Here is a 26,018-nt window from a genome sequence, read left to right as displayed (position 1 = left end):
ATCGGTCAGCACCAACTCATGGAGCAGCCGCTTAAACGGCCAATAGATGCAGCGACGGGACAGCAACAGCCACCTAAACATCGCTGGGAATGGGCTCCGACGACGAATCAGAGAAGCAGCTTCACCAACTTCCCATGGAGCTCCAGATCCAAGCAACTCGGCCCATACAGCGCCACCACGACGCCCAGGACGGGACAAATTGCCACAAATCAGAGTTCCAACAAGTTTATTGACCGAAGGGAAGGCAAGATCCACCGTCTTCAAGAACATAACTCCTCCTCTAACTTCAGCCCAAGACCCAGCATGGGCAGACGCCGGAGGGAAGGAGGAAGCACTGACCTGAAGAAGAAGATTCACCACAGATCTTTTATTGGCGAAGCGACCGACCCGGTAAATCTCGCCGGCGTCAGTGACCAGAAGACCAGAGAAGACGACGAGGACAAACCAAGGCAAAGCGCGTCGGTGGGGATCCGAAGCCACCAACGTTAGGCTCCTGGCAAAAGCCCCTAAGGCAACAACTAAACAGAAATATACAAAGGACCGGACTTCCTCTCCCCCTCCTCTCCGGCCGGCAAGGCCGCCGAAGAGAAGGAGGAGAGGAGTCGGGGGTAGCAGAAGCGCTCGGAACTGTAGCAAGGTGGGGGAGAGGAGGAGCAGAGGAGGGGGGAAATGAGCGCCCCGACTCATCTAATTAGACTCCCTTTAGTCAAAAGTGTTGACACCCTAGGATCATCTAGGAGTAGATCTATCCGGTAGTTTAGGTTTCTGTCATGAACCTTGGTTCGGGATTGGGGATCGAGAGAGACAGAGAGGAAGGGAGGAGGAGTACCTTCTCCCTGTGACGACGAGCTCGACGACGCGGCCATGTCGACGACGTTGAGTGACGGCGAGGGAGATCGATGGCCGGCGTTGGGTGAAGCAGTGGCGGGGCTTCCCGTCGCTGTCTGCGCCTTTCCTCTAGATCGGGTTAGGTGTGTCGGTGGGGTGGCGGCGACGCAGAGGAACCTCGTAGTGCGTGCCCCGGCCCCCCACCTCTTTATATAGCGCAGCGCGATAGGGGTCCGCCAACCATATTGGGTTGGGCGCCCCCGATCAGGGCGAGTCAGATCTAGGCCCGATGGGTCGTTGGGCCCACACGGTTGGGAGATCCCTCTAACATTCTACCCCCTTGATCTCAACTTTCTTTTAACTGTATACCTTTTGCTTTACTCGTTGCACCACCGATTAGTACGTAAAGCATGTTTCATCGTCTCAGCTCAATTGCCGATAGAATCAGACAGCTACAACATACCTTTCTGTGTTGAAACAAATTCTGTTTCTTTTCAGGCCATTCTTTATCCAGGAATCATAGGCTTTCCCTTAAACCCAAGCCGGCTAAGTGTTCTTTGAACACACTAGGTGGTAGGCCTTTCGTAAGCGGACCCGCAAGCATATCCTTTGTCTTTATATGCTCGAGACTTATAGTGTGATCCTGGATTTTATTTTTCACAATATAATACTTTATCTCTATTGGTTTGGTAGCATTACTCGACTTGTTGTTGTGAGTATAGAACACTGCGGGCTGATTATCGCAGTACATCTTTAGTGGTTTGTCGATACAATCCACTATTTTCAAGTCGGGTATAAATTTCTTTAACCATATCATCTGCCCCGTGGCCTCATAACACGCTATAAATTATGCATACATCATGGATGATGCAACTATTGACTGTTTGGAGCTTCTCCACGAAATAGCCCCGCATGCGAGAGTGAATACATATCCAGACGTGGATTTTCTATCATCTCTGTCTCCCGCAAAATCTACATCCGAATACCCTTTTATCTCTTGGGAATCAGATCTTCTATATGTTAGCATGAGGTCTTTTGTGCCTTGCGCGTTGAAAGAGCATTTCTCTCCTAGTTAATTTTGGTGGTGATGACAACGTTGTGTTGTGGACTAATCGTGCGTTAAGTATTTCAGATTTGATATCAAATGGCGCAAGACGATTTGATGCCCTCAAGTTGGAAAACGAAGAGTAGTGGAGTTTTAGCGGCTTTTTCAGTTATTGAGTCGTAGGAACTCCGTACTATTAAGAGGGAGTCCCTTTTATCTCCAGGGAATCAGATCTTCTATATGTTAGCATGATGTCTTTTGTGCCTTGTGCGTAACGCAATGCTTTCTTTACCATTTTCCGTGCTCTATGCCTGGATTTTCTTGATATCTACCGAGTACCCCGGTGATAAAAGCTAAGTCAGGGCGAGTGCACACTTGTGCATACTGTAGGCTTCCAACGGCCGAAGCATATGGAACCGCTTTCATTTGATCGATCTCATATTGACTTTTGAGAGCCTCCAATTGAATTGTGGAGCTAGCCCCGGTCAAGTTTGTAAAAGTTTGGTCTTCGCCTTCAAAGAAGCCATTAGTGGAGCTCACTCACCTTTGTGGTGCCGTGAGAGGAGAATAGAGTGAGCCTTTGTGGCGTCTCTACCTTTGTGGTAGAGCACTCCTCCAAACGGAGACGTACACCTACCCCAATCGGTGGAACTCCGGTGAAATCTTCGTCTCTCGTGTGGTATCCATTCTTACCCTTTACATTCTTGTTATCTAGTTGCCTCAAGGTGTGCCCCGCGGAGAACGAGATCCCAACGTACACGGAAACGAGCAAGTGGCGGAGTCCGGAGCCCTTGCCGGGGGTGAAAGAAATCCTCACCGACGCTCCGACCCTCAGAGAAGACGCCGAGATCCCTCTACAAGTGACCCATCTAGCGACGAGAGCGACCCCAACGAAGGAGGATCTCGTCGCCGGAAAAACCAGAAGGGCCGACCGTCTTGTAACCTGCTCACGCGGGAGATCCAAGACGCGGCTTTCCCGCCAAGGTTCAAGCCGCCGACAATACGGCCATACGACGGAGAGTCCAACCCTCTTCAATTCCTGGACGTTTACCCCACCGCCATACGAGCGGCGGGTGGAGGCCCCACCGAGATGTGCAACCTTTTCCCGCTCGCGCTCACCGGGATGGTGCAAACCAGGTTTTATAACCTGCGGAAAAATTCCGTGCATTCGTTGGAGCGCCTCCAGGAGGTCTTCATCGCCAACTTCCAGGGAAATTTCAAAGAACCCGTGCAAGCTCACGAGCTTTACGCCGTGAAACAAAGGCCGGGAGAGTCTCTCCGAAACTTCTTCCATCGCTTTGCGAAGGTTCGAAGCCAAATCGCCAACCCACCGTCGACGACCGTGATCGACGCTTGCATGCAAGGCCTTCTACAAGGAGAAGTGAATCACGCTCTAAGTCGAAACCCGCCAAAGACGACTGAAGAGTTCTACCGGATCTTGCAAAAATACGCTCAGGGCGAAGATGGAGACATCGCCAAGAAGGACACGCCACGCGGCATGCCTGAAGGGACTCCTGCATCGGATCAGCCCCAGGCATCCGCACCATCTTCCAAGAGGAAGAGGAGGTGAGGGAACAAGGCGCCCGGCGATCAAGCTCGAAAGATCTTCGCCGTCGAAGGGCAAAACTCGTCCCAAAAGACTTGGCAGCCCAAGAAACCTCCTCGACCCGCCGAGGGAGCCGCCGGGAGATGCCTCATACACAACTCGGCAAGCCACAACACCGAAGAGTGCAATACCCTCATCGCAACTCACGAAGAGTTCCAAGCACGAATGTAGGCCCGACGCAAAGACGAGAAGGCGCCCGAGGCCCCGCGCCCGCCAACGTCATCTTTGCCGACCCTGCGCCCAAGGAAGAAAACCTCCCGTTTCAAGAACCTGCTCACCATGTCGGGGTGATACTCGGGGGCTCCACCACAGGCCGAGGGTCAAAGAGGCAGCGCAAGGAGTATGCGCGCGAAGTCAATGTCGTTGGAACCATCACTCCAACACCACCACCCAAGTGGGCAAGTGTACCCATTTCCTTCACCGAAGAAGACGCTAAGGGGATACGCTTCTCACACGACGACGCCTTCTTCGTAACGGCCATCGTCTCAAATTGCGAGCTCAATAAAATAATTGTGGATGGCAGAAGCTCCACCGACATCTTCTACCTGAGCACGCTAAAGAAGCTGATGGAGCCGCAAGGAGGATACAAGAACGGTTACTTGCAACCTCGCGTTACCCCCTAACCGGCTTCGTCCCAGGCAAGTCCATCTAGCCAAACGGCCAAATTGAGCTCCTCACAACCTTCGGGGATTGTCGTCGCACGGTGCTCCAACACCGGGGGCGTGCGGTCACGGCCCCCTTTTAGGTTCGGTAGGGGCGTCGGGGTTCGCCCCGACGATCGTCTGCACGGCCGATGGGCCTTGCGGGGCCGGCAAAATGATGTGCTAGAGGTGCACGCTAATCAAAGAACACATGCACGCACGTTTTTACCCAGGTTCGGGCCACCCGGAGGTGTAAAACCCTACGTTCTGCTTGTCTGAGCTAGTATTGATTATGGATCAAGTGTTTACACCTTGCCGGGGGAAGGTCCTTGGGCTCTCTCTCTCCCTTTGCAAACGCTACTTGCTACCCTGAACCAACCCTTGAAAGCTTGGAGCCCGAGGCCTCCGAACCTCTAACCGGAACTTGAACCAAGACCCAGCCAAACCCGAACCGAGCAGAACTTGAACCCCTTTTACCGCTGACGGGGGTCCTCCTTTTAGACTCAAGGGGATGCCACAGGTGCCACGGTGCATGGGCCACAAGTGTCGAGCGGGGAGGCATACAACTCCCCCCCGGTGAGCTGGTGGCGCGCATGGACGCCACCTCCGCCGCTAGGGGTCTAAAACCCTAGAGTAGGATTGGACAGCCACTGTTTGCTTGACTTGGACGGGTAACGCCCCTCCTATCAGCTCATTTAATGAGCCGTGCGCCTTACTCCTTGCCCCGGTAGGGCCGCGCACCCCACGCCCGCCACGCGCCCGCGTGGCGCTGTTGATCTGCTAACTCGGCCCCACCCTTGAGGCGGGGGCATGCACCCAGGAACCCCCCGTCCCGGCAAGTCGCTCCCCGGGAAGCGCCCGGGCCCAACACACCCGGGAACCTCCCCTCGGGAAGCGGCTTCCCGGGAGGTGCCCAGGCGGGAATATTCCCCGAAGCCCCGCTAGACCTTTCGGGCTACTCGTAGCCGCTGCCCGGGATGGAACCTTCCCGGGAACTCGGGGACGGGGCCCACGCGTCGCGCAGCGGTGGTACCCCGGGTGCCACTGGTGCGACAGTAGCCCCCGGGCGTGGGCCGGCATCACCTGTTCCCGGATGAGTCTTCCCCAGGTCGGTTGCCGGGCTACGCCCTCAACCGACGTGTGGGCCCCGATTTGCCGCGGGCCCGCGTCCCTTCGCTGCCCCGTGTACGGCGCCGTTACAGACGGAGTAGTGGGCGCGTGATTTCCGCCCTAACTCCCTCCCTAAATAGGGAAGTTAAGGCCACTCCGCGCATTACTCCTAATGATTAGGAGTTATCCCCGCGCATCCGTAGGGTACGGAACCGGCCGTTACCAAACGGCCGGGTGTTATAAGGCGCTTACTGTTGACAAAAAGGGAAAAACACTCTGCCCCCATAGCCTTCGTCTTCATCCCCTTCCGCATCTCGCATCCCAGCGCTCCTGCTAGCTTTCGCCTTCGCTCCCCATGGCGCTCCCCACCACCAAAAAGGGGAAGGAGGTCCAAGTCTCAAAGAAAGCCGCGACCGGCAAGAGCGAGGCGGCAACCAAGGCAGCCACCGCCAAGGACCAGAAGAAGCAGAAGATGCGGGCCACGCTCGCCTTCTACCGCCCGGGGTACAATAGCGAGGCGCTGGAGAAGGTCCGGCATGCCGTCGCCTCCAACTTCAACGAGCACGGGGAGACCTGATCTTCCCGACGGGCGTCGAGCACCAGGATAACGACTTCCGGGTATTCACGCGCTTCCTCCTCACCGGCCTGGTGCCGCCCTTCTCGCTGTTCCTCCACGCGCTGATGGAGTCTTACCAGCTGCGGGTGGCACAGCTCCATCCCACGTCGCTGTTCCTCCTCGCCACCTTCTAGTTCCTCTGCGAGACATTTGTGGGGGTGATGCCGTCGGTGGGGCTCTTCCGCCACTACTTCTACCCCCGCATTAACAACGCGAAGGCGAAGTCGTCGGGGGTGGTGTTCCGCGCCCGCGACCAGCTGAAGTCCGAGTTCATCGTCCGGTCGGGGAAGAAGATCGAAAAGGAGTGGCGGAGCGATTGGTGTTGGGTCCGAGTGGATGACCCCCAAGAGTTCATCCAGCCGCCCACGGAGCTGCCGCACCCCAAAACGGCTGGCAGGACAGGTACCACCGCGACGCCGACCTCCTCCCTATTGTGGAGAAGATCAAGGCGCTGCGGCTAGCAGGGCTCACCGACGTGGATGTGGCACGCACCTTCGTCCACCGGCGCATAGCTCCGCTGCAACTGCGCTCCCGGCCCGCGTGGATGTACACGGGTCTCAGGGACAGGACACGCCTCCAGCAGGACGGCGTGGACTTGGAGACTCACGAGGAGAAAATCACCTCGCCGACAGATTGGCCCGAACGGCCGGTTCCAAGGAACCTCTGCCACTCGGCGCATTCTTCGAGGTGATCCGTGCCCTATCCATAGGAGAACAAGCCGATGACTCCGACGAAACTTCAAAGACCAGCATGGTTATCGACAATCCACCCTCTTGGATGACGCCAATTATCCGCGCCCTGAAAGGAGAAGTGGATGAGGAGGCGGAAGGCCCGAGCGCCAAAACTTTGCTTGCAAAAGCAAAAATGTACGTTCTCCTCGATGGCATCCTTTACAAGAAGGGTGCGGCCATGCTACTCAAGTGCATAACCCCCGACAAGGGGGCTGAGCTCATCCAGGAGATCCACTCCGGAGTATGCGGCCATCATCTTGCGCCAAGAGCCACCGCGGCGAAGGCCCACCATGATGCAAGACGCAATCGCGATATTGCGAAGATGTGAAGCTTGCCAAAAAATGGCTAAGTCAATCCATGCACCGGTGACGACCCTGCAGAATATTCCAATAACTTGGCCATTTGCACGCTGGGGAATGGCCCTTCTCGGGCCTTTCCCCGCATGCATCGGGGGCTGCAAATACCTCGTGGAGACGATTGATTACTTCTCCAAATAGATAGACGCTGCGCCACTCGGCAAGATCACGTCACAGGCCATCCACAATTTTTTCTGGGAAAACATCATATGTCGATATGGTGTCCCACGAGAACTAACCGTGGACAACGGCAAACAGTTCGACTGTGCAGAATTCATTAAATTCTACGAATGACTCAAGATCAAGTTGCACTTCGCATCCGTGGCCTACCACAAGAGCAACGGCGCATGCGAGAGAGCCAATGAACTAATCCTCCAAGGACTCCGCCGAAGGATAGAACACACGGCCAGCAAGGCAAGAGGAGCATGGGGGGACGAACTCGCCAGCGTGGTTTGGGGCCTACGCACCTCTGTAAGCCATTGCACGGGCCGAACAACATTCTCTTTGGTGTATGGCGCCGAAGTAATTCTTCTCGCCGAGGTAGAATTCCGTTCACCTCGGGTCGAAAGACTCCAAGAAGCTACTCCACTCGCCTTCATCGAAAATGAAGAGCATCACAAGACGGCCGTCGATCTTGTGGAAGAAGCTCGTGACAAAGCCCTCATGAGGCACGCCGTCTATGATCTGAGCGCCGCACGCTTCTACAACACGAGGGTGCAGGAACGAGCTTTCTCCCAAGGAGACCTCGTGCTGAAAAAGAACGTCGACCCAAAACTCCAGCGCAAACTCGACCCTAAATGGGAAGGACCGTACCGCATCGCCACGGTGTTGGGAAATGGTGCATACCACCTCGAGAACATGGAAGGGAAAAACGTCGTCCATGCCTGGAACGGCGACAAACTCCGGCGTTTCTACGCCTAAGGATGAATCTCAAGGACGACCCTCGCCACTCCCGAAAGAAGACTATCAGTGCCCAACCGGCCACTTCCCTACGAAACTTCGGAGGATCGTTAAGCGCCAATGAGGCCACGTCTATATAAGGCTTGTAAGTGCCCATCGGGCCATACCTTAAGACAAGCAAGCGAGGGATCAATAAAAATGAGTCCTTGATAAAGAGTGACACGAGACACTCGTACGACCCACCGTCGTAAAGGGAACCCCGCCGAACAGCAATGTCACGAAGGGACGATCCCCAAAACCGAGTTGCTGCCCTAGTGCCGCTCACCGAGGGACGCCAAAGGACCTACGTTAGCTCAGGCATCACCTAAAAATGTCTCCGGACATAAGTCGCCACCAGCGACCCGTTCCTTGGTGGATCTTAGCACGCCTCGAGGCCATCCGCCAAGTAGAACCAAGTCCCCCGAGGGCCGGAAGCTCCTTAAAACGCATTTAAGGAGAACCGTAAATAAGCGAGTTATGCATGAGCTTACTTACCTTGGAGAACCGTGCTACCTGCGTGCGAGACGTCATGCACGGGCCTGGATGATAGTAACCGAATTAAGGCTCCATAATAATCGCGGGAAAGCATAGCTTCCTGAAGTTCGAAGAGGAGGAATTCCACATGAATTTCCCCGAACGGCAGGTCGAACTATCCGGATCACTACCGGCATATCGATAGCGACCCCCACCAGGGTACTAGGATCCATGGCTCGTAACCATGACCTAAGGCACCAAAGCCAAGTCGTATCCCAACGGCGACAGCAATTGATTACGCAAAAGTGTGATCATAGCGAACGATCGCGAGCTGTATAAACTAAGGAAATAAAGTACTTCGCTAAGAAGGAAATAGAGTATTTCAAAGAACACATGTTGAGCCAAGTTAACATTTCCGATAATGTTGACCACATGGCAAAAACATAAGAAAATACATGCCGAGCTAAGTTGACATTCCCGACAATGTTGACTACATAGCAAAGCATAAAGCACATCAAAAAGTCTGCCTTACAACCTCTATGTCTAAGCCTAGAACATGCAAGTCATGAGGCTATGTCATAAGTGGATATGCAACATCGCATAAGTAAGCAGCTGGGGTACCTTGTCGACTCAAAAGGCAACAAGACTCAAGGCCCACCATCGCTCTCCTGAAGAGCAGGCTCAAGGCAACGCACAAAGCGTCGGGCCAGAGTGCGAAGAGGAGCTCCCTAGTCCGCCAGAAACTTCTTCGCCCCGTGAGTCATCTCACCCTCAAGACCGCTCGTCCCGGCACCGCCGTCCAGGACAGCCACGACTGTCGACGAAACAAGTCGAGCACCCGTACTCAGAAGGCACCTCTTCACGCGGGCTCAAGAAGCTCCACCTGTGAAGTGAGCACCCTACTCGCCTCATCGGTCGCGCGACACAGGGGAAGATCTGGCTGAGGGGAGCCCTTCAAACAGAGTATCATCTCTCGAATCTCCGAAGCCTGGGCAAGCAGGAGCGAGACCACCTCCGGGCGGCTATCCGAAGGGGCACGAGCACGAGGGGCGAACACCGGTCCGAACCCGGCATCCTCCGACTCCGCCTTGAGAAAGGCGACCTCCGCTCGGGCGTGCTCCACGTTGAGGCTGGCCACCACCAAGTCCTCCTCGGCATGACGGGTCTTCGCAATCGCATCCTTCTAGCCCTCCTCGGCAAGGCGAGCCCTCGCCTCCATGGCCGCAAGCTCCGCCGACACCCGAGAAAGCTCAGTCTCGACGGCCTCCCGTCGCGCCTGCTCCGAAGCCAACTCACTCAGGGCAAGGGTAGCCTTCGAGGTCTCGGCATCCAAGGCCACCGAAAGCACCCCAACCTAAGCCTTGAGAGCGGGAAGAGTGCCCACGGCCTCGACCAAGCCTCTCACCTGGCAAAGGAAGAAGAATCGTGAGCGCGGGCCGGCAAAATGGACCTAGCAAGAAGGGAGACGAGGAAAGCAGACTCGCAAGCTCCAATGCCTCGAGCGGATCTCTCGCTCCTCCCTCGGTCCTCGGAAGCGCTTCTCCCTCCTCCAGAATTGGGGGCTCGGCCCCGGGAGCATCAGGCGCCGCAGGCTCCGTACCTGAAACAAGACAAGAAAACCCCGTGAGAACATTCCTGAAAGGGAATTAAAACGCTCAACATGCGTGCACTCACCGGTGACGGGAAGCTCCTCCTCCACAGGCTCACGAGTCAAAGAGAACACCGGAACACCCGTGCCGCTGGCTTCCGAGGAGGTATCCACCACAAGCTGAAGCCCGGTCCTCTGAGTGAAAACCGCACGCTCGTGAGGCGACGGAGGCAGGATCTTCTCAATGTCGATCTTCTCGGATAGGTGCATGTTCATGGACTCTCTCAAGGGAGACTTCGACTCAGCCACGTCGGCTAGATCAGGAGAAGGTGCCTTCCTCTTGCATGAACTCGGAGGACGAGGGAACTTGGGCATTGGGGCCACCGACACACCCAACCCAAGCACGACCTGAGGCTTCACCTTCCCACAAGTATCCCTAAGGTGAGAACCAACGGCGATCATCGACGAAGTCGCAAGACGAGAGTACCGCTCGCCGGTTTTGATGAGCCTCCCGAACTTGGGATCCGGGCGCGTCGGTACCGAGTCGTCGAAGCACGCCGCCACGACGTCGTGGCATCCTCCCTCACTGATGGTATCGACATAAGCCCGATGCTCCACCGAGTTGTACGGCCCGACCATCTGGGAAGCCCACTCAGCCGCCCTCTCTCAAGAAAAAGCTGCTGAAAAACAAGCACAACCACTAGCCAGGGTACATATGGCACACTTGCCATGTTCAAAATGACATTCATAATCAACTTTGTCCAAACGTGATACACTAATAAAGTTTCTATGTAATGAAGGAACATAAAACACATTTCTAAGCAGGATCGTGAATCCATCGGGAAGTTCCAAGGAGATGTCACCGATAGCTTCTACGTCCGCTTGGACTCCATTTGCAACTTCAATGCATATTTCGTTTCTTTGCGTAGTCCGCGTCGAAAGGAATCACTGTAAAGAATTTGTAACATGAACAGTTGCATCAGAGTCAATCCACCAAGTAGATTTTGAAAATTATTTATACAGGGATTCATTTACAAAGGAAATGGAGTTTATACCATTCTTTGCCATGATTGACTTTAGCCATTCCGGGCAACTTTTCTTGTAATGCCCAGTCTTCTTGCAGTGGAGGCATGTGTCTTTGTCCACTGGAAAAGCCTTTTGCTGTTGCTGATGTTGCATGGGAACTTTACCATGTGGCTTTGAAGGAGAACTTTGATTGCCTTGAGGGGAGTTCTTTTTTTATTATCTCTCACATAGTTTAGGGAACCACCATATGAGGATTTAATTATGTCCTCTTTTTGCACACACATGGCTATAGTGTTTTCAATAGCCCACAGCTCTGATACCATTGTTGACACCCTAGGATCATCTAGGAGTAGATCTATCCGGTAGTTTAGGTTTCTGTCATGCAACTTGGCTCGGGATTGGGGATCGAGAGAGACAGAGAGGAAGGGGAGGAGTAGTACCTTCTCCCTGCGACGACGAGCTCGACGACGCAGCCATGTCGACGGCGTTGAGTGACGGCGAGGGAGATCGATGGCCGGCGTCGGGTGAAGCAGTGGCGGGGCTTCCCGTCGCTGTCTGTGTCTTTCCTCTAGATCGGGCTAGGTGTGTCGGTGGGGTGGCGGCGACACAGAGGAACCTCGTAGTGCGTGCCCCGGCCCCCCACCTCTTTATATAGCGCAGCGCGACAAGGGCCCGCCAATCATATTGGGTTGGGCGCCCCCGATCAGGACGCGTTAGATCTAGGCCCGACGGGCCGTTGGGCCCACACGGCTGGGAGATCACTGTAACAAAAAGATGATTAATTTTGCAATTTTTTATGGACAAACATGAAACATCAGTTTAGAAGAAATGGCATATATTTTTGCCCAGGCTTCACTAATTGGCTACTCGTCGCATCTGTTTTGTTTGGGATATGTTCCTAGGTTGATATCACCCATTGATAAACTTATAACCGGTTAATGTTAATCAGTCAACCCATAGTGCATTTTGTTCGCTAGCATGCAAAAATGGGCTGAAAGAGCAAGGAAATTGGTCCCCACAATATCTGATGTTGTCCTGACAAATAAAGTATATCACACGAGTTATACCATTTTCTATCCTTTTGTTTCCTAGATTAGAGATTTTGTACTTTTGCTTTTACATCACAGTACGTTTAATGTTACAAATTTCTTTGATTATTCTGTAAATATCAACATGTGCATTAACTTGAAATTTTAAGTATTTTCTTATTTTTGATGCATTGGCTCACATTCCCTTGTAAACAAAATACAAATTATAAAAATGCTGAATTTACAAATATTATAGGGTTACATTATTTTATTTCTCGATTACGTTAATTCAATTTCCTAAAGAAGGAACGAGCTGGGGAGAAATAATTTTTTGCACCGTGTGCGACAGCTCTACAAATTATCATCGTACAAGCAACTTTAAGGTGGGCTTAGTCGGCGGTGAGGGTATTGTGAATGTAATTGGCGTTAAGCAATTTACGTGCACTAATTTTCTTGGCTTTGCTTGATATGTTACGGGACCATGTGCTGCTACTTTTTTTTGACACCATGTTTCATTGTTACTTTTTTTTTCAAGAATAACGATCTAACTTTATTGATTTAAGAACTAAAAACACAAAACATTGATACAATCGAAACGATCATTAACATCGTAGATCCTCGATAAAACCAAACGATTCATGTTGCTTCTTCGAAATCAGTTTCTCTAGATCCATACTTCACACCCGGTGAATTCCTCCACGTATTTGGTGACAAAATTGTAAAATACGCTTGCACAAGCTGGAATAACCGCATATGTTTTGAAAAGTCACATGAGTCGTCCACCTTTGATTGTGAGAACCTAGGATGGTTGAACACACCATGCACAGGGACGCACCTCTTGCAAGACAAGTTGTAAAACCGTTGCTCTATAGATGGATCGACAAGGAAAAACACCAAAAACGGAGTTAACCAATCTGGTAGACAACACCGTCCCCTCGCCAAGACACCGCCGCCAAAAACACACAAATCTAATGAAAAATGATAGTAGCGAATTGGATGTCACAAGTTGATATGTGGTTTCTCCTGTCTCTCAACCGCGAATAGGCTATCAGGGACGAGAAGACCCGATGTCGATCGCCGCTCCCTCCAAAAATAGTGGGGTTTTCCAGTGACGAATCTCATCAAGAAACCCTAGATGGAGATTGTTCCCTCTACTTTGTTTGACTCCGGACTACTCTCAACAAAAACTACTCCCTCCATCTCATATTAAGTGATGAGATATTAAATGTATATAGATGCCTTTGGATATAGATACATCCATATTTGGGCGAATTTGAGTAACTTAATATGAGACGGATGGAGTACATCCTAGTGCTATCTCAGAGGATGTAGCCATATGGGCCTTTGCTTCCCTCTGCTAAATGACAAATGAGCAAGTGAAGTATAGAACGGAGGACCGCATGTAGCGCGTGTGGTGGAGAGCCAGTGGTAGCTCCACTCGACCCCGAGTTCGACTCAGGGTGTCCTTCATAAGTGGCATCTGTGCTTGGGTGCTCTAGTGGTAGTGTAACGTATCTGTTACCAGCATAGCCCTGAAAATCTGTTAAACCACGGTTTATAGTTTGCATGTCTAACTTGCGCAGCCGTGTGGTGTCGTGTGAGACGTGTGTGTGGGTGCGTAGGTGCATGAGTTCAGATACTACAATACTGTAAACGAGTAAGGCCTTCAAAAAAAAGTGGAGTATAGAACGCACGTACGGTCCAATTGGCACACAAGTTGTGCGCGCAAATCAGTCCAACCCAAACACCGAAAACATAAGCCCAACTAAGAAACTCTTTCCGAACTGGCTAGACGCAAAGCACGTCTGGGCCTGCAAGCGTAAAGAAAAGAAATGGAAATATAGATCAACATAAAGCCCATCTTAGCCTTAGCCCAGCCCATGTTTACCAGGCGCAAAGGCACCCGCGTGTCCTATATAATCCCCTTTTCCCCCTAGGGTTTCTCCTAAGACGCCGCCGCTTCACTTCTCCCAGGTAAAGGTAAGCGCGCCGCCGCCGCCCCCTCCCCCGATCCGAAACCCTCAGCCCTACCCCTTCAGCTCACGTTGATTTCTGCTGATTGCTCAAGCAGGAAAGCTTCGTCCATGGCGCCGTCGCAGCCGAAATCCGGGCTCTTCGTGGGTATCAACAAGGGTCACGTTGTCACCAAGCGCGAGCTGCCGCCTCGCCCGTCCGACCGCAAGGGGGTAAGGTTCCTCCAATCCACAGTAGTAGATTTCCTTGGTTGTTGATCCGTGTCGATTTTATGTAAAGCAACGTCAAGCCCCTGAAACGTCAGATCATGGTTTGTTGCTTGTATTATGGATCTAATAATACCATTTCTACTGGAGGGTTAGGCCCTTCGGTGTGTCGTGATGTACTCCGTAACTTTTTTGGTCATAAGTTTAGTCGTTCTCTGAAGCCTAGATAATTCACATAACCTGTATTTATCGAATGATGTCCATGTTATGTTCTAATGCATCTGTTACAATGCTGAATTGGAATAAATTTGGTACATGATATGTGCTTAGAAATTTCTGTAACTAGGAATAAAGAGAACTATGCTTGCAAGATAGTTTTCTGCTCGCTCTAGTTTAATTGGAAGATTGAACAAATTATATCAAGATTCTGAAGATATATGTTGTGACTAGTTGCATTTTCTTATCTACTAAATTTTTTGTTTGATGTCCAGCTTCCTTTGTTATCTGTGTGAAAGAGCAAACCCTTATTATGTTGTGACTAGGTGTTACATCTGACCGTAGTTTTTCATTGTCATTTTTCTTACCATTTGCCCTGTTGATTTGCAGAAAGGTACCAAGAGGGTGCTTTTCGTCAGGAACTTGATCAGGGAAGTTGCTGGGTTTGCTCCCTATGAGAAGCGTATCACTGAGCTTCTCAAGGTTGGCAAGGACAAGCGTGCACTGAAGGTGGCCAAGCGAAAGCTCGGTACCCACAAGAGGGCGAAGAAGAAGAGAGAGGAGATGTCCAGTGTCCTCAGGAAGATGAGGTGAGTAAATTTTCCCTTAGTCAGTGCTGTCACCCTTTTATTCATTGCAGTGCTCTGAAATTTTTGTTACATTATCTTGAGATCCATTTGCTGTGCTGACATGCGGCAATGTTGTATAGTTCAAAACGTGTTTCATATGTTACATTATCTGAAATGGTAGCTTTGTTTCCCCAATCGAAATCAATAGTTTTATGGTAATTGGGTTGTCTGGAGGATTTAATATTGATGCTCCTTCTGCACTCTATTTAAGCCTCTGTCAATAAGTCTTGTTTTCAATTCTTTATTATATTGTTTCTTAACTTCTATACTCTTGTGTAATACAGATCTGCTGGAACTGGCACGGACAAGAAGAAGTAGAGCTCATGTTCTTGAAATTGAAGGCTGTCTTCTGTTCTGGTGTCGAGTTTTTCCTACTTGTAGAACCTGCTAGACTTGGAACTGTGTTATCAGCCAGCTAAACATTATGCTATGTTGAACCTACTGTCTTGTGAGGTTTTGATCTTATTATCAATGCGTGTTTTGTTACCTTATATCCTTTTCTGCATCTTGATATGAAGTATACGTTAACTGGTGATCCTGTGAATATCGCTGGATTCCATATTACGAATTTACGATCGAAACAGGGTTCACTAGATTATTGAGAACGATAGCTACCTTGCTTTGTACATTGCGAGCTATGAGTTGCACATCGTATGTTCCTATGGTCCTATTGGCTTGACGTGGATTTATCACCGTTTTCAGGAATTACTGAAGATTTCAGGACGCGTCTGTTTCGTTGATTTGTAAGATCGTATTTGTGGTCTAAGCTAGTGCATCTTATATCTTAAAAAAATATCTTTCTTTTTACTTTTATTGAATTTATTGAATTATTGAATTGGGGTAAAGTATTCTAATTCAATAAGGATTTCGCGGGCGGATATTTACTCTATTCCTGTCTTATTTGGTAATTTATAACATTACCAAATAAGACAATTTTTGAGGTTTGTTCCGCCATCCTGTCGAATGAGGTTTTGGATTCTTTGCAGTAAAACTATCGTCCGAATTCATTATTCCCTTCCCTGACAGTTTGTTTTAAAACAACATATGAAATGTGTGTTGCTCTTGTATTCAATTTCTTTGTGTGGGATAAAAATTATCTTAAAATATTCATCAAACCAGTCAACCGTAGACAAAAGATTGTTGTTCTTAGCAATTTAGAGAACATTCTTAATGGCAATTACGGAGTAGATATTTGTAAATAGCAAAGGTTCAAGGTACGAGGTTTCTACTATTTTAAATATTTTTACTGGATCCATTTGTTGGTGTCGATTGCTAAATATCTAGGTCTGTCATCCATTTGTTGGTGTCGATTGCTTATCCAGTGGACAATGTGTCACAGAAAACATGCGAATAGAAGTAGCCTAGCCTTTTCTTTCAGTCTCTATCTCTAGATTCCCTTGTTCTTACTGTAGCTGGCACTTGTTATTGCAGTCAAGGAGCCAGGAAGCGGGCGGGCCTTCAATCACATTTTAGCTTGACGTTCTTCTCCTTCTTGAGGGTCGACTCGTAGTAGCAGGCGTACAGGACGAAGCAGAACAACGCACCGAGGTCCCTGGGGATCTGCAGTGCACGAACGAAGACAAGAGCCGGCACGGTTAGAGAGACACTAAGTGGTCCTCTACTTTTCATTATAAAACTGATAAACCAGAAAAAGAGGATTATTTTGCGAAAGAATCTTTGGACCCATTAAAAGCGGAATTTGCGCTCGTGGAAATTCTTGAACGAGCGGGGCTGAAAACGAAGATGAAAGATTTTGCCAAAAATGCGGGGTAGAATTTGCGGATTCTCAGATACGAAGATATCAAATGGGATACATCAAACTCGCATGTCCCGTGACTCATGTATGGTATTTGAAAGGCCTTCCTAGTTATATCGCGAATCTTTTAGATAAACCTCTGAAGAAGTTGGAGGGCCTAGTATATGGAGATTTCTCTTTTGCTAGGCTCAGCACTAAAAAATCTACTTTCTTACGATTACGAGGTTTATTCGAAGAGGAAATTGCATCCTGTAACCACAGCATTTCTCCCTTTTTTTCTACCCCGAGCTTTACAACATTTTGAAATCGGGAAATTGCGACAAGAGCAGGTGCTATTAGAGAACAATTAGCAGATTTGGATTTGCAAATTATTATAGAGAATTCGTTGGTCGAATGGAAGGAATTAGAAGACGAGGGCTATAGTGGAGATGAATGGGAAGATAGAAAAAGATGAATAAGAAAAGTTTTTTTGATTAGACGCATGCAATTGGCGAAACATTTTATTCAAACAAATGTAGAACCTGAATGGATGGTTTTTTGCTTATTACCGGTTCTTCCTCCCAAATTGAGGCCCATTGTTTATAGGTCCGGGGATAAAGTGTCTCAAGTTATAAAAGGAATGAAAAATACTCACGCCGTCACGCCGGTGACTTTTTTTTGTCATTGCCTTTTTATTTTTATTTTGTTGTCATTGCATTTTTATTTGTCACCGCATCTTATTTGTCATTGTCATAGCGATGAGGTTGTGTCTTCGAAAGCTGTCATCGAGCTGGAATGTATTCGTTGGCTGAAAACCTTAGCGTTTTTAGACTTCTAGATTCTTCATATGATGGCCAAAAGAATCTCACGGCTAGAATAGAGCCGTCGGTCTGTGGCTTTGACAAGACGCAAAACATCCTTAGCTAATCGGACAAGCTCGCCCTGTTGGCCGAGAACTTACCATCCCTTGCCAGTTGGCACTGGTTCCCTTTTTTTTAAAAGGTAGGATCCCGAATTTATTCATTACTAGTAGCACAAAGTACAAGCACACTCACAACAGATTTCGAAATACAACAAAATCCTTGGACTTTGCATAAAGGACCCTCAAAGGAGAAGAAGAAACGCAATTGGGTCCTCGACCCCCAATCGGTGCTCTCCTCACCGTCGTCGGGGACGACGAGCTGTCGCAGTTGGTTGCTGCGACCACCAACCAGGGGAAGAACTGTCTCCAAATCGGCACTCTGGTCAGGAGGAAAAGATTCGGTCGCCCTTCGACCAGAAGATGCAGAGGAACGGCAGGAGCCGGCGACCGATTGCAGGCGCCGACGCTCCTCCACGGTATCCCCTGCTGATGAGCTCGACCACAAGAGAAAATCTTCAACCCGCTTCCATCCTCTCGCCGGAGAGCCACCACCACGATGACTCTGACCTCAAGAGGAGGAACTGAGGAGTCCTTGCAAAGAAATGTCAGCGAGTTTATTTGGGAGGTTGACGTCGTCCATCTCCATAACAGCCGACCTCCGGCCACCACAGGGACGTCCGGCACCAAACGCCGCCGACTGCTACTCGCACGCGGCTCCGGATTACCTCCTAACGGCATAGCGTCACACCCCGGCATTAAGCCGAACATCCCAAAGGAAAACCTAACTCCGACGGTCCGAACACCTACCCCATCCCCATCCCCGGTAATCCGGGTTTCGGCCCGAGCTCCAGGCGAGATCAGAAGAGAGAAGCGGTAGGTGTTTCGTCCCTGACGGTGACTGATCCGCACTGGTTCCTTGTGGTTTCGATCAATCTGGAACAGCCAGACTCCACGATCCCTTGCTTACACCGGAAGAAGATTTTCAGTTTCTCTCGCGAAGAAATTTTTGTGGCTTACATCGAACCAATCTGTAGATTACTGTACAATTGACTTCTGTACCTAATGTGCAGCTTAACGTTGAAGAAAACCCCCCCGTTAAACCGAGCTCTTCTGTATTTTCACCAGTGAATACCAATTTCCTCCTCCCGGAAGCGTGAAACAGCGTGCACATCAAGAGTTCTAAGATTAAGTCGTAATTTGCCAAATTACGAGTAATAACTAAAATTACGAGTAATAACTAAGACTAAAAGAAAAACAAATATAGCAGAATAGAAGAGGCACACCATTAAATTTAACAAAAGCTCCTACTCGGTTCCAAACCATTGATGTCTTTCCCAAATATAACCTCATCGAACTACTACGACGGTCGCCATATGACGACGACCAACAACTGACACGATAGAGTACCACGAAACGACACTAAAGAACCAAAGAACCTCCAAACAGCCTAGTCAACCTCCTCGATCTTGGGGCCGGCGCCGCTGCTGCCACCCGCCGGCGCGTCCTCGTCCATGCCCATGCCTCCGCCCATGTCGGGTGCGGCGCCCTGGTACATCTTGGCGATGATGGGGTTGCAGATGCCCTCCAGCTCCTTCATCTTGTCCTCGAACTCGTCGGCCTCGGCGAGCTGGTTGGTGTCCAGCCAGCTGATGGCGCCGTCAATGGCGTCCTCCACCTTCTTCTTGTCGTCCGCCCCGAGCTTGGATGCGATCTTCTCGTCCTTGATGGTGTTGCGCATGTTGTAGGCGTAGTTCTCCAGCGCGTTCTTGGCGTCCACCTTCTTCTTGTGCTCCTCGTCCTCGGCCTTGTACTTCTCCGCCTCCTGCACCATCTTCTCGATCTCCTCCTTGCTCAGCCGACCCTTGTCGTTGGTGATGGTGATCTTGTTCTTCTGGCCCGTCGTCTTGTCCTCCGCAGAGACGTTGAGGATGCCATTGGCGTCGATGTCAAAGCAGACGGTGATCTGGGGCACGCCGCGGGGCGCCGGGGGGATGCCGGAGAGCTCGAACTTGCCGAGGAGGTTGTTGTCCTTGGTCCTCGCGCGCTCGCCCTCGTACACCTGGATCAGGACGCCGGGCTGGTTGTCGGAGTAGGTGGAGAAGACCTGCTCCTTCTTGGTGGGGATGGTGGTGTTCCTCGGGATGAGCGTGGTCATGACGCCGCCGGCGGTCTCCAGCCCCAGGGACAGCGGGGTGACGTCGAGCAGCAGCAGGTCCTGCACCTTCTCGTTGCCCTCGCCGCTCAGGATGGCGGCCTGGACGGCGGCGCCGTACGCCACCGCCTCATCGGGGTTGATGCTCTTGCAGAGCTCCTTGCCGTTGAAGAAGTCCTGGAGGAGCTGCTGCACCTTGGGGATACGGGTGGAGCCGCCGACGAGGACCACGTCGTGAACGCTGCTCTTGTCCATCTTGGCGTCGCGGAGGCACTTCTCCACGGGCTCCATGCACTTGCGGAAGAGGTCCATGTTGAGCTCCTCGAAGCGAGCCCTGGTGATGGTGGTGTAGAAGTCCACGCCCTCGTACAGAGAATCAATCTCGATGGTGGTCTGGGCGGTCGACGACAGCGTGCGCTTGGCGCGCTCGCAGGCCGTGCGGAGCCGGCGGAGTGCACGGGGATTGCCGCTGATGTCCTTCTTGTGCTTGCGCTTGAACTCCTGGACGAAGTGGTTCACCATGCGGTTGTCGAAGTCCTCTCCTCCGAGATGAGTGTCTCCGGCAGTGGCCTTCACCTCGAAGATGCCCTCCTCGATGGTGAGGAGCGACACATCGAAGGTGCCGCCACCGAGGTCAAAGATGAGCACGTTCTTCTCGCCGGTGCTGGTTGCCTTCTTGTCCAGGCCGTAGGCGATGGCAGCAGCGGTTGGCTCGTTGATGATGCGCATCACGTTGAGCCCAGCGATGACGCCGGCGTCCTTGGTGGCCTGCCGCTGGGAGTCGTTGAAGTAGGCCGGGACGGTGACCACGGCGTTCTTGATGGAGTTGCCCAGGTAGGCCTCGGCGATCTCCCTCATCTTGATCAGCACCATGGAGGAGATCTCCTCTGCCGCGAACTGCTTCTCCTCGCCCTTGTGCTGGACGACAATCATGGGCTTGTCGCCAGGTCCAGGGATGACCTTGAACGGCCACAGCTTCATGTCGCTCTGCACGGACGGGTCAGAGAACCTCCGACCAATCAACCTCTTCGCATCTGCACACACAAACAGAGCAAATGCATTGAGTTGGGATTGTTCACCGCTGCAATCAAAGCAGAGCATTCAGATTCAATTGAGACGCATTTCGTAAGGTAACGACACAAAATTAGCACACTAATTTCAGTCCTGAGCAAAATTTCTAGCCATGCTGTCTACAGACAATTAACAAACTAATTTCAGTCCAGAGCAAAATTACTATCCATGCGTCTATCCATGCGTGTCTAATTTGAGAACCATACAGCAGAACTCGTAATTTCAGAGTACTACAGACATACTCGTAATTCGGCCATGCTGTCTAATTTTAGAGTCATACGGCAGAACTAATTACCAGCTAGCATCAGCATACAACAGAACAAATCTAATCTAATCGAACATGCTATAACTAACGTGAGAACAAATCTAAAGATTAGAACAGTACGGCAGAACTAATTACCAGCTAGCATCAGCATACAACAGAACCAATCTAATCAAACATGCCATAACTAACATCAGAACCAATCTCAAGATTAGAACAGTACGGCAGAACTAATTACCAGCTAATTTCAAATTACAGATATGATGGATCTGAGTCCAGTCTCAACACACAAAATTTGAAAATGTCAGTCTTAAGCATAATTTCTAGCCATGCTGTCTAACTTGAGAATCATAGAGCAGAACAAATCTTTACCTGGCTTCAGAATGAAATCACCACCTAGTTTCAGAATACCACAGACATAATTTCTAGCAATGCTTTCTAATTTCAGAATTACACGGCAGGACAAATCACCACCTAGTTTGTCTCAGAATACTACATCCGTCCCATTTTAAGAGGCACACACGTGTCCCAAGATCACAAATTTAACTAGCAAATCATAAATTATGCTGCATAAAAAATATATCATTAGATTCGTAATCGAATGAACTTTTTAATGATATATTTTTTATGTCATATAACTTATATTTTGATGGTTAAATTAATGATCTTGGAGGGCGTGCGTGCCCCATATAATGGGACGGAGGGAGTTCTACATAACCAATCTAATCGAACATGCCATAAGCACTATCAGAACCAATCTCAAGATTACAACAGAGACACTAGTGTATTCTGAACCTTTTCTCAATTGGGTGAAGAAAAACAGCAATCCTGCTCTTAACAATTGATAAATCTAACAGGACAGATACCACAACAGACAGATGGCACAGCAGTTTACATAAAGCAAATTTTCTCAAGAGACAGATACTTGCATAGAACCCACGGAAATCCACGTCATAATCACAGGCACGCATGCACGAAGGGTGGCGAAGCGTGTAAGCAAGGAGGGATGGACAGGGCACGTACCGAAGACGGTGTTGGTGGGGTTCATGGCGACCTGGTTCTTGGCGGCGTCGCCGATGAGGCGCTCGGTGTCGGTGAAGGCGACGTAGGAGGGCGTGGTCCGGTTGCCCTGGTCGTTGGCGATGATCTCCACCCGGTCATGCTGCCACACCCCGACGCAGGAGTAGGTCGTCCCCAGGTCGATCCCGATCGCAGGCCCCTCTCCCTTCGCCATCTCCTCCTCCTCTGCTACTCGTGCACGAACGATTCGCTTGCTGCGGTTTGCGGTGGAAAGAGCTGTTTTGCTTGGTACGATTAGCCGGAAATCTTGCTCTGGAAATCGAAGTGGGGAGGGAGGGGAGGAGACGGCAGGGGTTTTAACGGGGGGCGACGGGGGTTCCGGAATGTTCTGGTGCGGGCTATCGGAACCGTCCGATCGGGGTGGTTCTGGAAGGGTCGGGAGTGTGCGGGGTGGCGGTGGGGGAGGACGGGCCACAACCAGGAGGCGACACACGGCGGACTGCGTCGTCGGGCCCACATGGCTGCTTTTGAACGGTCTCTCTGGTAGGTTCTACAGTGTGCACGAGAGCTTGGCGAGGGACTCGAGTTACCGCCTTACGGGAGGAAAATGGGCCTGGCTGGGTTGAAAAAAAAAACGAAAGAAGTTCGTATAAATGTCTCCCGAGACGCATAAGCCTCTGAAGTACAAAACTGTCTGATTTACATCTGAAATCCGTAATACCAGATAAATCAACCCAAGACGGTATTAGAACTGACGTGTCACATCTAGAGCGGTTAGAGCGGTTTACATGGTGATTTTGGTAGTTTCACGCCACATATTCTATGCCGTTAACCATGACGTCCCCTGTGTGCTTCATGCCACTGCCGAGCCCATCCTTGGCCACAGCGGCGTAGGCCAACCTCGGTGTCATCTCCCCCACGCGCTTCCTCGTCTGCCTCGGGGATGGCTGCCAGCCTGCCAGCAGGCCAGGCACGGTCAGGTTGCAGGCACGCACAGATCGTGGGGTCAATGGACATGCACATACCACTCCTTCGACCACCGCCGGCGTCGGCGTTGCTCCGTCCTCGACCACCGCCGATGCCCCGGATGATCCGTCGTCTTCGATCTCGTCCGCATGGAGCACAGGCGCGCGGCGGGGCTATCGAATCCCGAGCAGATGACATCAAGGGACGATGTGTCACGCGATTAATACAAAATAGGAAGTTTCTGTACAATTAATACATGTGACCAGGTTGGAAGAACCTTGTCCGCTATCCATGTCTTGGCCGTTGTCAGCCGGCATGTACCAATTCATACTGCAAGTACGTTGTCTGCCGCCAGAACAACATCGGCACGACGTCGGCCACCATGCATGCCAATACCGAGCGCCGCGTGCCGCGTGTAGCTGTCCCCGCGTGTTTGGAGGCAGACCCACCCGCCCATGCATGAAGAGTCTGCTGGACGAGCAGCCCCGGCCTTCGACGCAGTGCATGGTGCCGCACGCGGCCCACAGCGGCCTGGCACTCCTTGAGCAACACGGCCCGGAAGTCCGTCAGAAACGAAGGCGAAGAGCCAGGGGCGCGGGACGCCGGAGGCGACGTGCCGCTGCCAGCTCGCGGGTGCAAGCAGTTATGCCGGGGCCCGGGGTACGGTATGCCGATGTCCATGGCGTCCTTCAGGTCGCGCGGAAGTCCCACGTGATGCGGCCCGCGCAAGGAAGTGGTCACAGCCAGGATACCCTCGGAACTTTAACCCAATCTCTTCTCCTACAAGCCCGTGCTAACCAAGGTTAGCTCGGAGCTTCGAAACTAGAGTTTTCTAGAAGTCTTTCTCGAGGCCGGTCGACTTTTAGTCGAAAGCGACGCTCGAGAACGAACCTTAGAGGGAGCACTCTAGCTCTCTTTCCTTGAGTTTATTCAACTTGAGAGTGAATGATACATGCCTCCATGAGAGGTATTTATAGCTTAGGGGTTCATGACAAAAGATCATGGCTACTTTTGAAGGAGAGAGAAAAGTGCAGCCTACAGAACTTCCACAAAGCAAGCCCACAGATGAGTGCCGCGAGCCTTTTGAACTTTCTGTTGCCCCCAAATCGGAATTCAAAGACTAATCCATTACATACTAAAGTTATATCCGGTATATTAAACGGAAAATCGGTCTAACGAATGTCCACAACGCAATCCAGAAGACCGCACTCAGGACACATTGGCTGTCACCCCACTCACTCCAGCACGATCGCACGCTGTCAACAAAAAATTACCGTCGAGATTCCACGCAAAAGTTATTGTTGTCACACCAAACTCGTCATGAGTTGACGACCGCAACTTTCCCTACCAACGCCGACAGGTCCCAACTCGTGCAGAGGAGCAAGGTCACACAGGCTCATGCCAAACAGTCACCACCCACGCTAGCGACCAAGAGACGCCTCCAATGGCGTTGAATACATAATGCAAAGCTTGTGTTCGGACCCCCACAGACCTAGTAAACAATATCTTCTCCAGAAATATTTGACTAACATTCGATTCTAAATTACCGATGTTCCGAGAACCAAGTGGTTTTCACTGGGTTAGTTATCTTTCGAGATACTACTCTGTATATTTCTGAAGAAATAATCCCAAAATGCAAATTTTTTTTTTTACAAATACTGTCTGAAACTCTGAAAACGCAGTAGTACTTCTGAAGAAATAATTTGCGCCCTCGCTTTCGTGCGCCGCCGTCCAGGTTAATTCAATCGGTCTATGCGAACTGCGACGCTACGTACGCTTCTTCCTGACAACCGTCGCAGAGCGGTTCTTGTTGCTTTTGGAGCTTCTGCCGCGGGGCTTCGCCGGCAGCGCCAGGCGCTTCGTGGCCGTCGTCGTAGTCGTCTGCGGTGCCGCCATGGCCGCCAGCGAGTTCTTGTACCTTAGCCCGCACGCGTTGCACAGCGTCTTGGGGCCCTCCGGCCCGGCGCGCCACAGCGGGGTCTCCACCTTGGAACAGCCGCGGCACCAGTACCCGCCCTGCTTGTTGCCGCCGCCGCCTTCCACGACGGCGGTCGGCTCCGTTTGCTGCGGCTTCCTCTGTCCCGTAGCAGCGGTGCTCTGCTGCTGCTGCTGCCGCGGAAGACGGCGTTTCTTGCCGCTGCCGGTAGTAGCGCTAGTGTTCTTGGAGGAGGACTCGGTCGGGAGCCAGTGCTCGTCCGCGGCGTCGTCCTCGGACTCGCTTGAGGGATCCATCCATTCGTCGTCGTCGTCGCTGGACGACAACGACGGGGAGACGTTCATCGTCGCCGCGGCATCGGCAGCGAGGGCGGCGGACGACGACGACTCCCCGTCCAGCAGCATTTCCAGGAAATCCACGCCGGCGCGGGTCGACATGTCCATGCTCCCGCCGCAGAACTCGTCGAACCAGGCACCCTCGACGGCGCCGAAGCCGATGAAGCCATTGATCTTCTCCGCGTCCATGATGCCGTCGTCGAGCGGGTCGTCGGGGACGGCGAGCGCGGAGACGAGGTTTGCAGGCGGCGGCTGGCCGACGTCGTCGACGTCCATGTCGTCGTCAGCAGAGGCGCGCCGCGCTTGGCGGTGGCGGATCTCGCCGTGCATGTTTTGTGCGTCCTTTGTGTGCTGAGGGCTCGGAGCGGAGCGGAGCCGGAGCCCGGAGATCGATCTATATGATGGCGTCGAGCGCATATTATGGCGCGCCTTACCTTGAGGTCGAGTCTCTTTGTGGTGCCGTGCGTGCGTCCGAATCGGCAACAGCAGCGTGTGACGTGTGAGTGGGTCGCGGCGTGTTCGAGTCGGCAACGGACGTGGGCCTCCGTCTCTGCGTCGCCGTAGTTCTGGTGTATCGGGCTTAGCCTGGCCCAACCCAAGTACCCAGCGGCCCAACGGCTAGGTCCGGTAGGGAACATTGTTCCCATTAAAAAAGCATTCGTACCG

At 51.5% G+C, this 26,018-nt stretch overlaps 3 protein-coding genes and 1 non-coding gene across 5 annotated transcripts; 1 reads left to right on the top strand and 3 right to left on the bottom strand.

The window, feature by feature from the left end:
* The first annotated feature begins 13,872 nt into the window (after positions 1-13,872).
* Positions 13,873-15,506, top strand: LOC100840421 (60S ribosomal protein L36-3). 2 transcript variants are annotated; one of them, XM_003568253.4, is made up of 4 exons: positions 13,873-13,968; positions 14,060-14,174; positions 14,775-14,974; positions 15,298-15,506. In XM_003568253.4, the coding sequence occupies exons 2-4, from the start codon at positions 14,073-14,075 to the stop codon at positions 15,329-15,331; spliced, it is 336 nt and encodes a 111-aa protein (XP_003568301.1). In that variant the 5' UTR covers positions 13,873-13,968; positions 14,060-14,072; the 3' UTR covers positions 15,332-15,506. The 2 variants fall into 2 exon arrangements, with proteins under 2 accessions (XP_003568301.1, XP_014753561.1); XM_014898075.2 differs by having other exon boundaries at positions 13,941-13,962.
* A 1,689-nt stretch (positions 15,507-17,195) lies between these two features.
* On the bottom strand, positions 17,196-17,339 carry MIR5056 (microRNA MIR5056). Its single transcript, NR_126839.1, has one exon. It is a non-coding gene; the product is annotated as a microRNA MIR5056 (primary transcript).
* Positions 17,340-18,848: 1,509 nt separating this feature from the next.
* On the bottom strand, positions 18,849-22,459 carry LOC100839302 (probable mediator of RNA polymerase II transcription subunit 37c). Its single transcript, XM_010232998.2, has 2 exons — positions 22,119-22,459; positions 18,849-20,796 (listed from the first exon to the last, which is right to left on the bottom strand). The coding sequence occupies exons 1-2, from the start codon at positions 22,327-22,329 to the stop codon at positions 19,058-19,060; spliced, it is 1,950 nt and encodes a 649-aa protein (XP_010231300.1). The 5' UTR covers positions 22,330-22,459; the 3' UTR covers positions 18,849-19,057.
* A 2,389-nt stretch (positions 22,460-24,848) lies between these two features.
* Positions 24,849-25,682, bottom strand: LOC104583149 (GATA transcription factor 15-like). The gene has a single exon (XM_010234904.2). The coding sequence runs from the start codon at positions 25,680-25,682 to the stop codon at positions 24,849-24,851; it is 834 nt and encodes a 277-aa protein (XP_010233206.1).
* Between the last annotated feature and the right edge of the window lie 336 nt (positions 25,683-26,018).

Source organism: Brachypodium distachyon, chromosome 2 (genome assembly GCF_000005505.3).
Source record: "Brachypodium distachyon strain Bd21 chromosome 2, Brachypodium_distachyon_v3.0, whole genome shotgun sequence".
Lineage (NCBI taxonomy): Eukaryota > Viridiplantae > Streptophyta > Magnoliopsida > Poales > Poaceae > Brachypodium > Brachypodium distachyon.
This window is presented reverse-complemented; position numbering and strand designations above follow the sequence as displayed.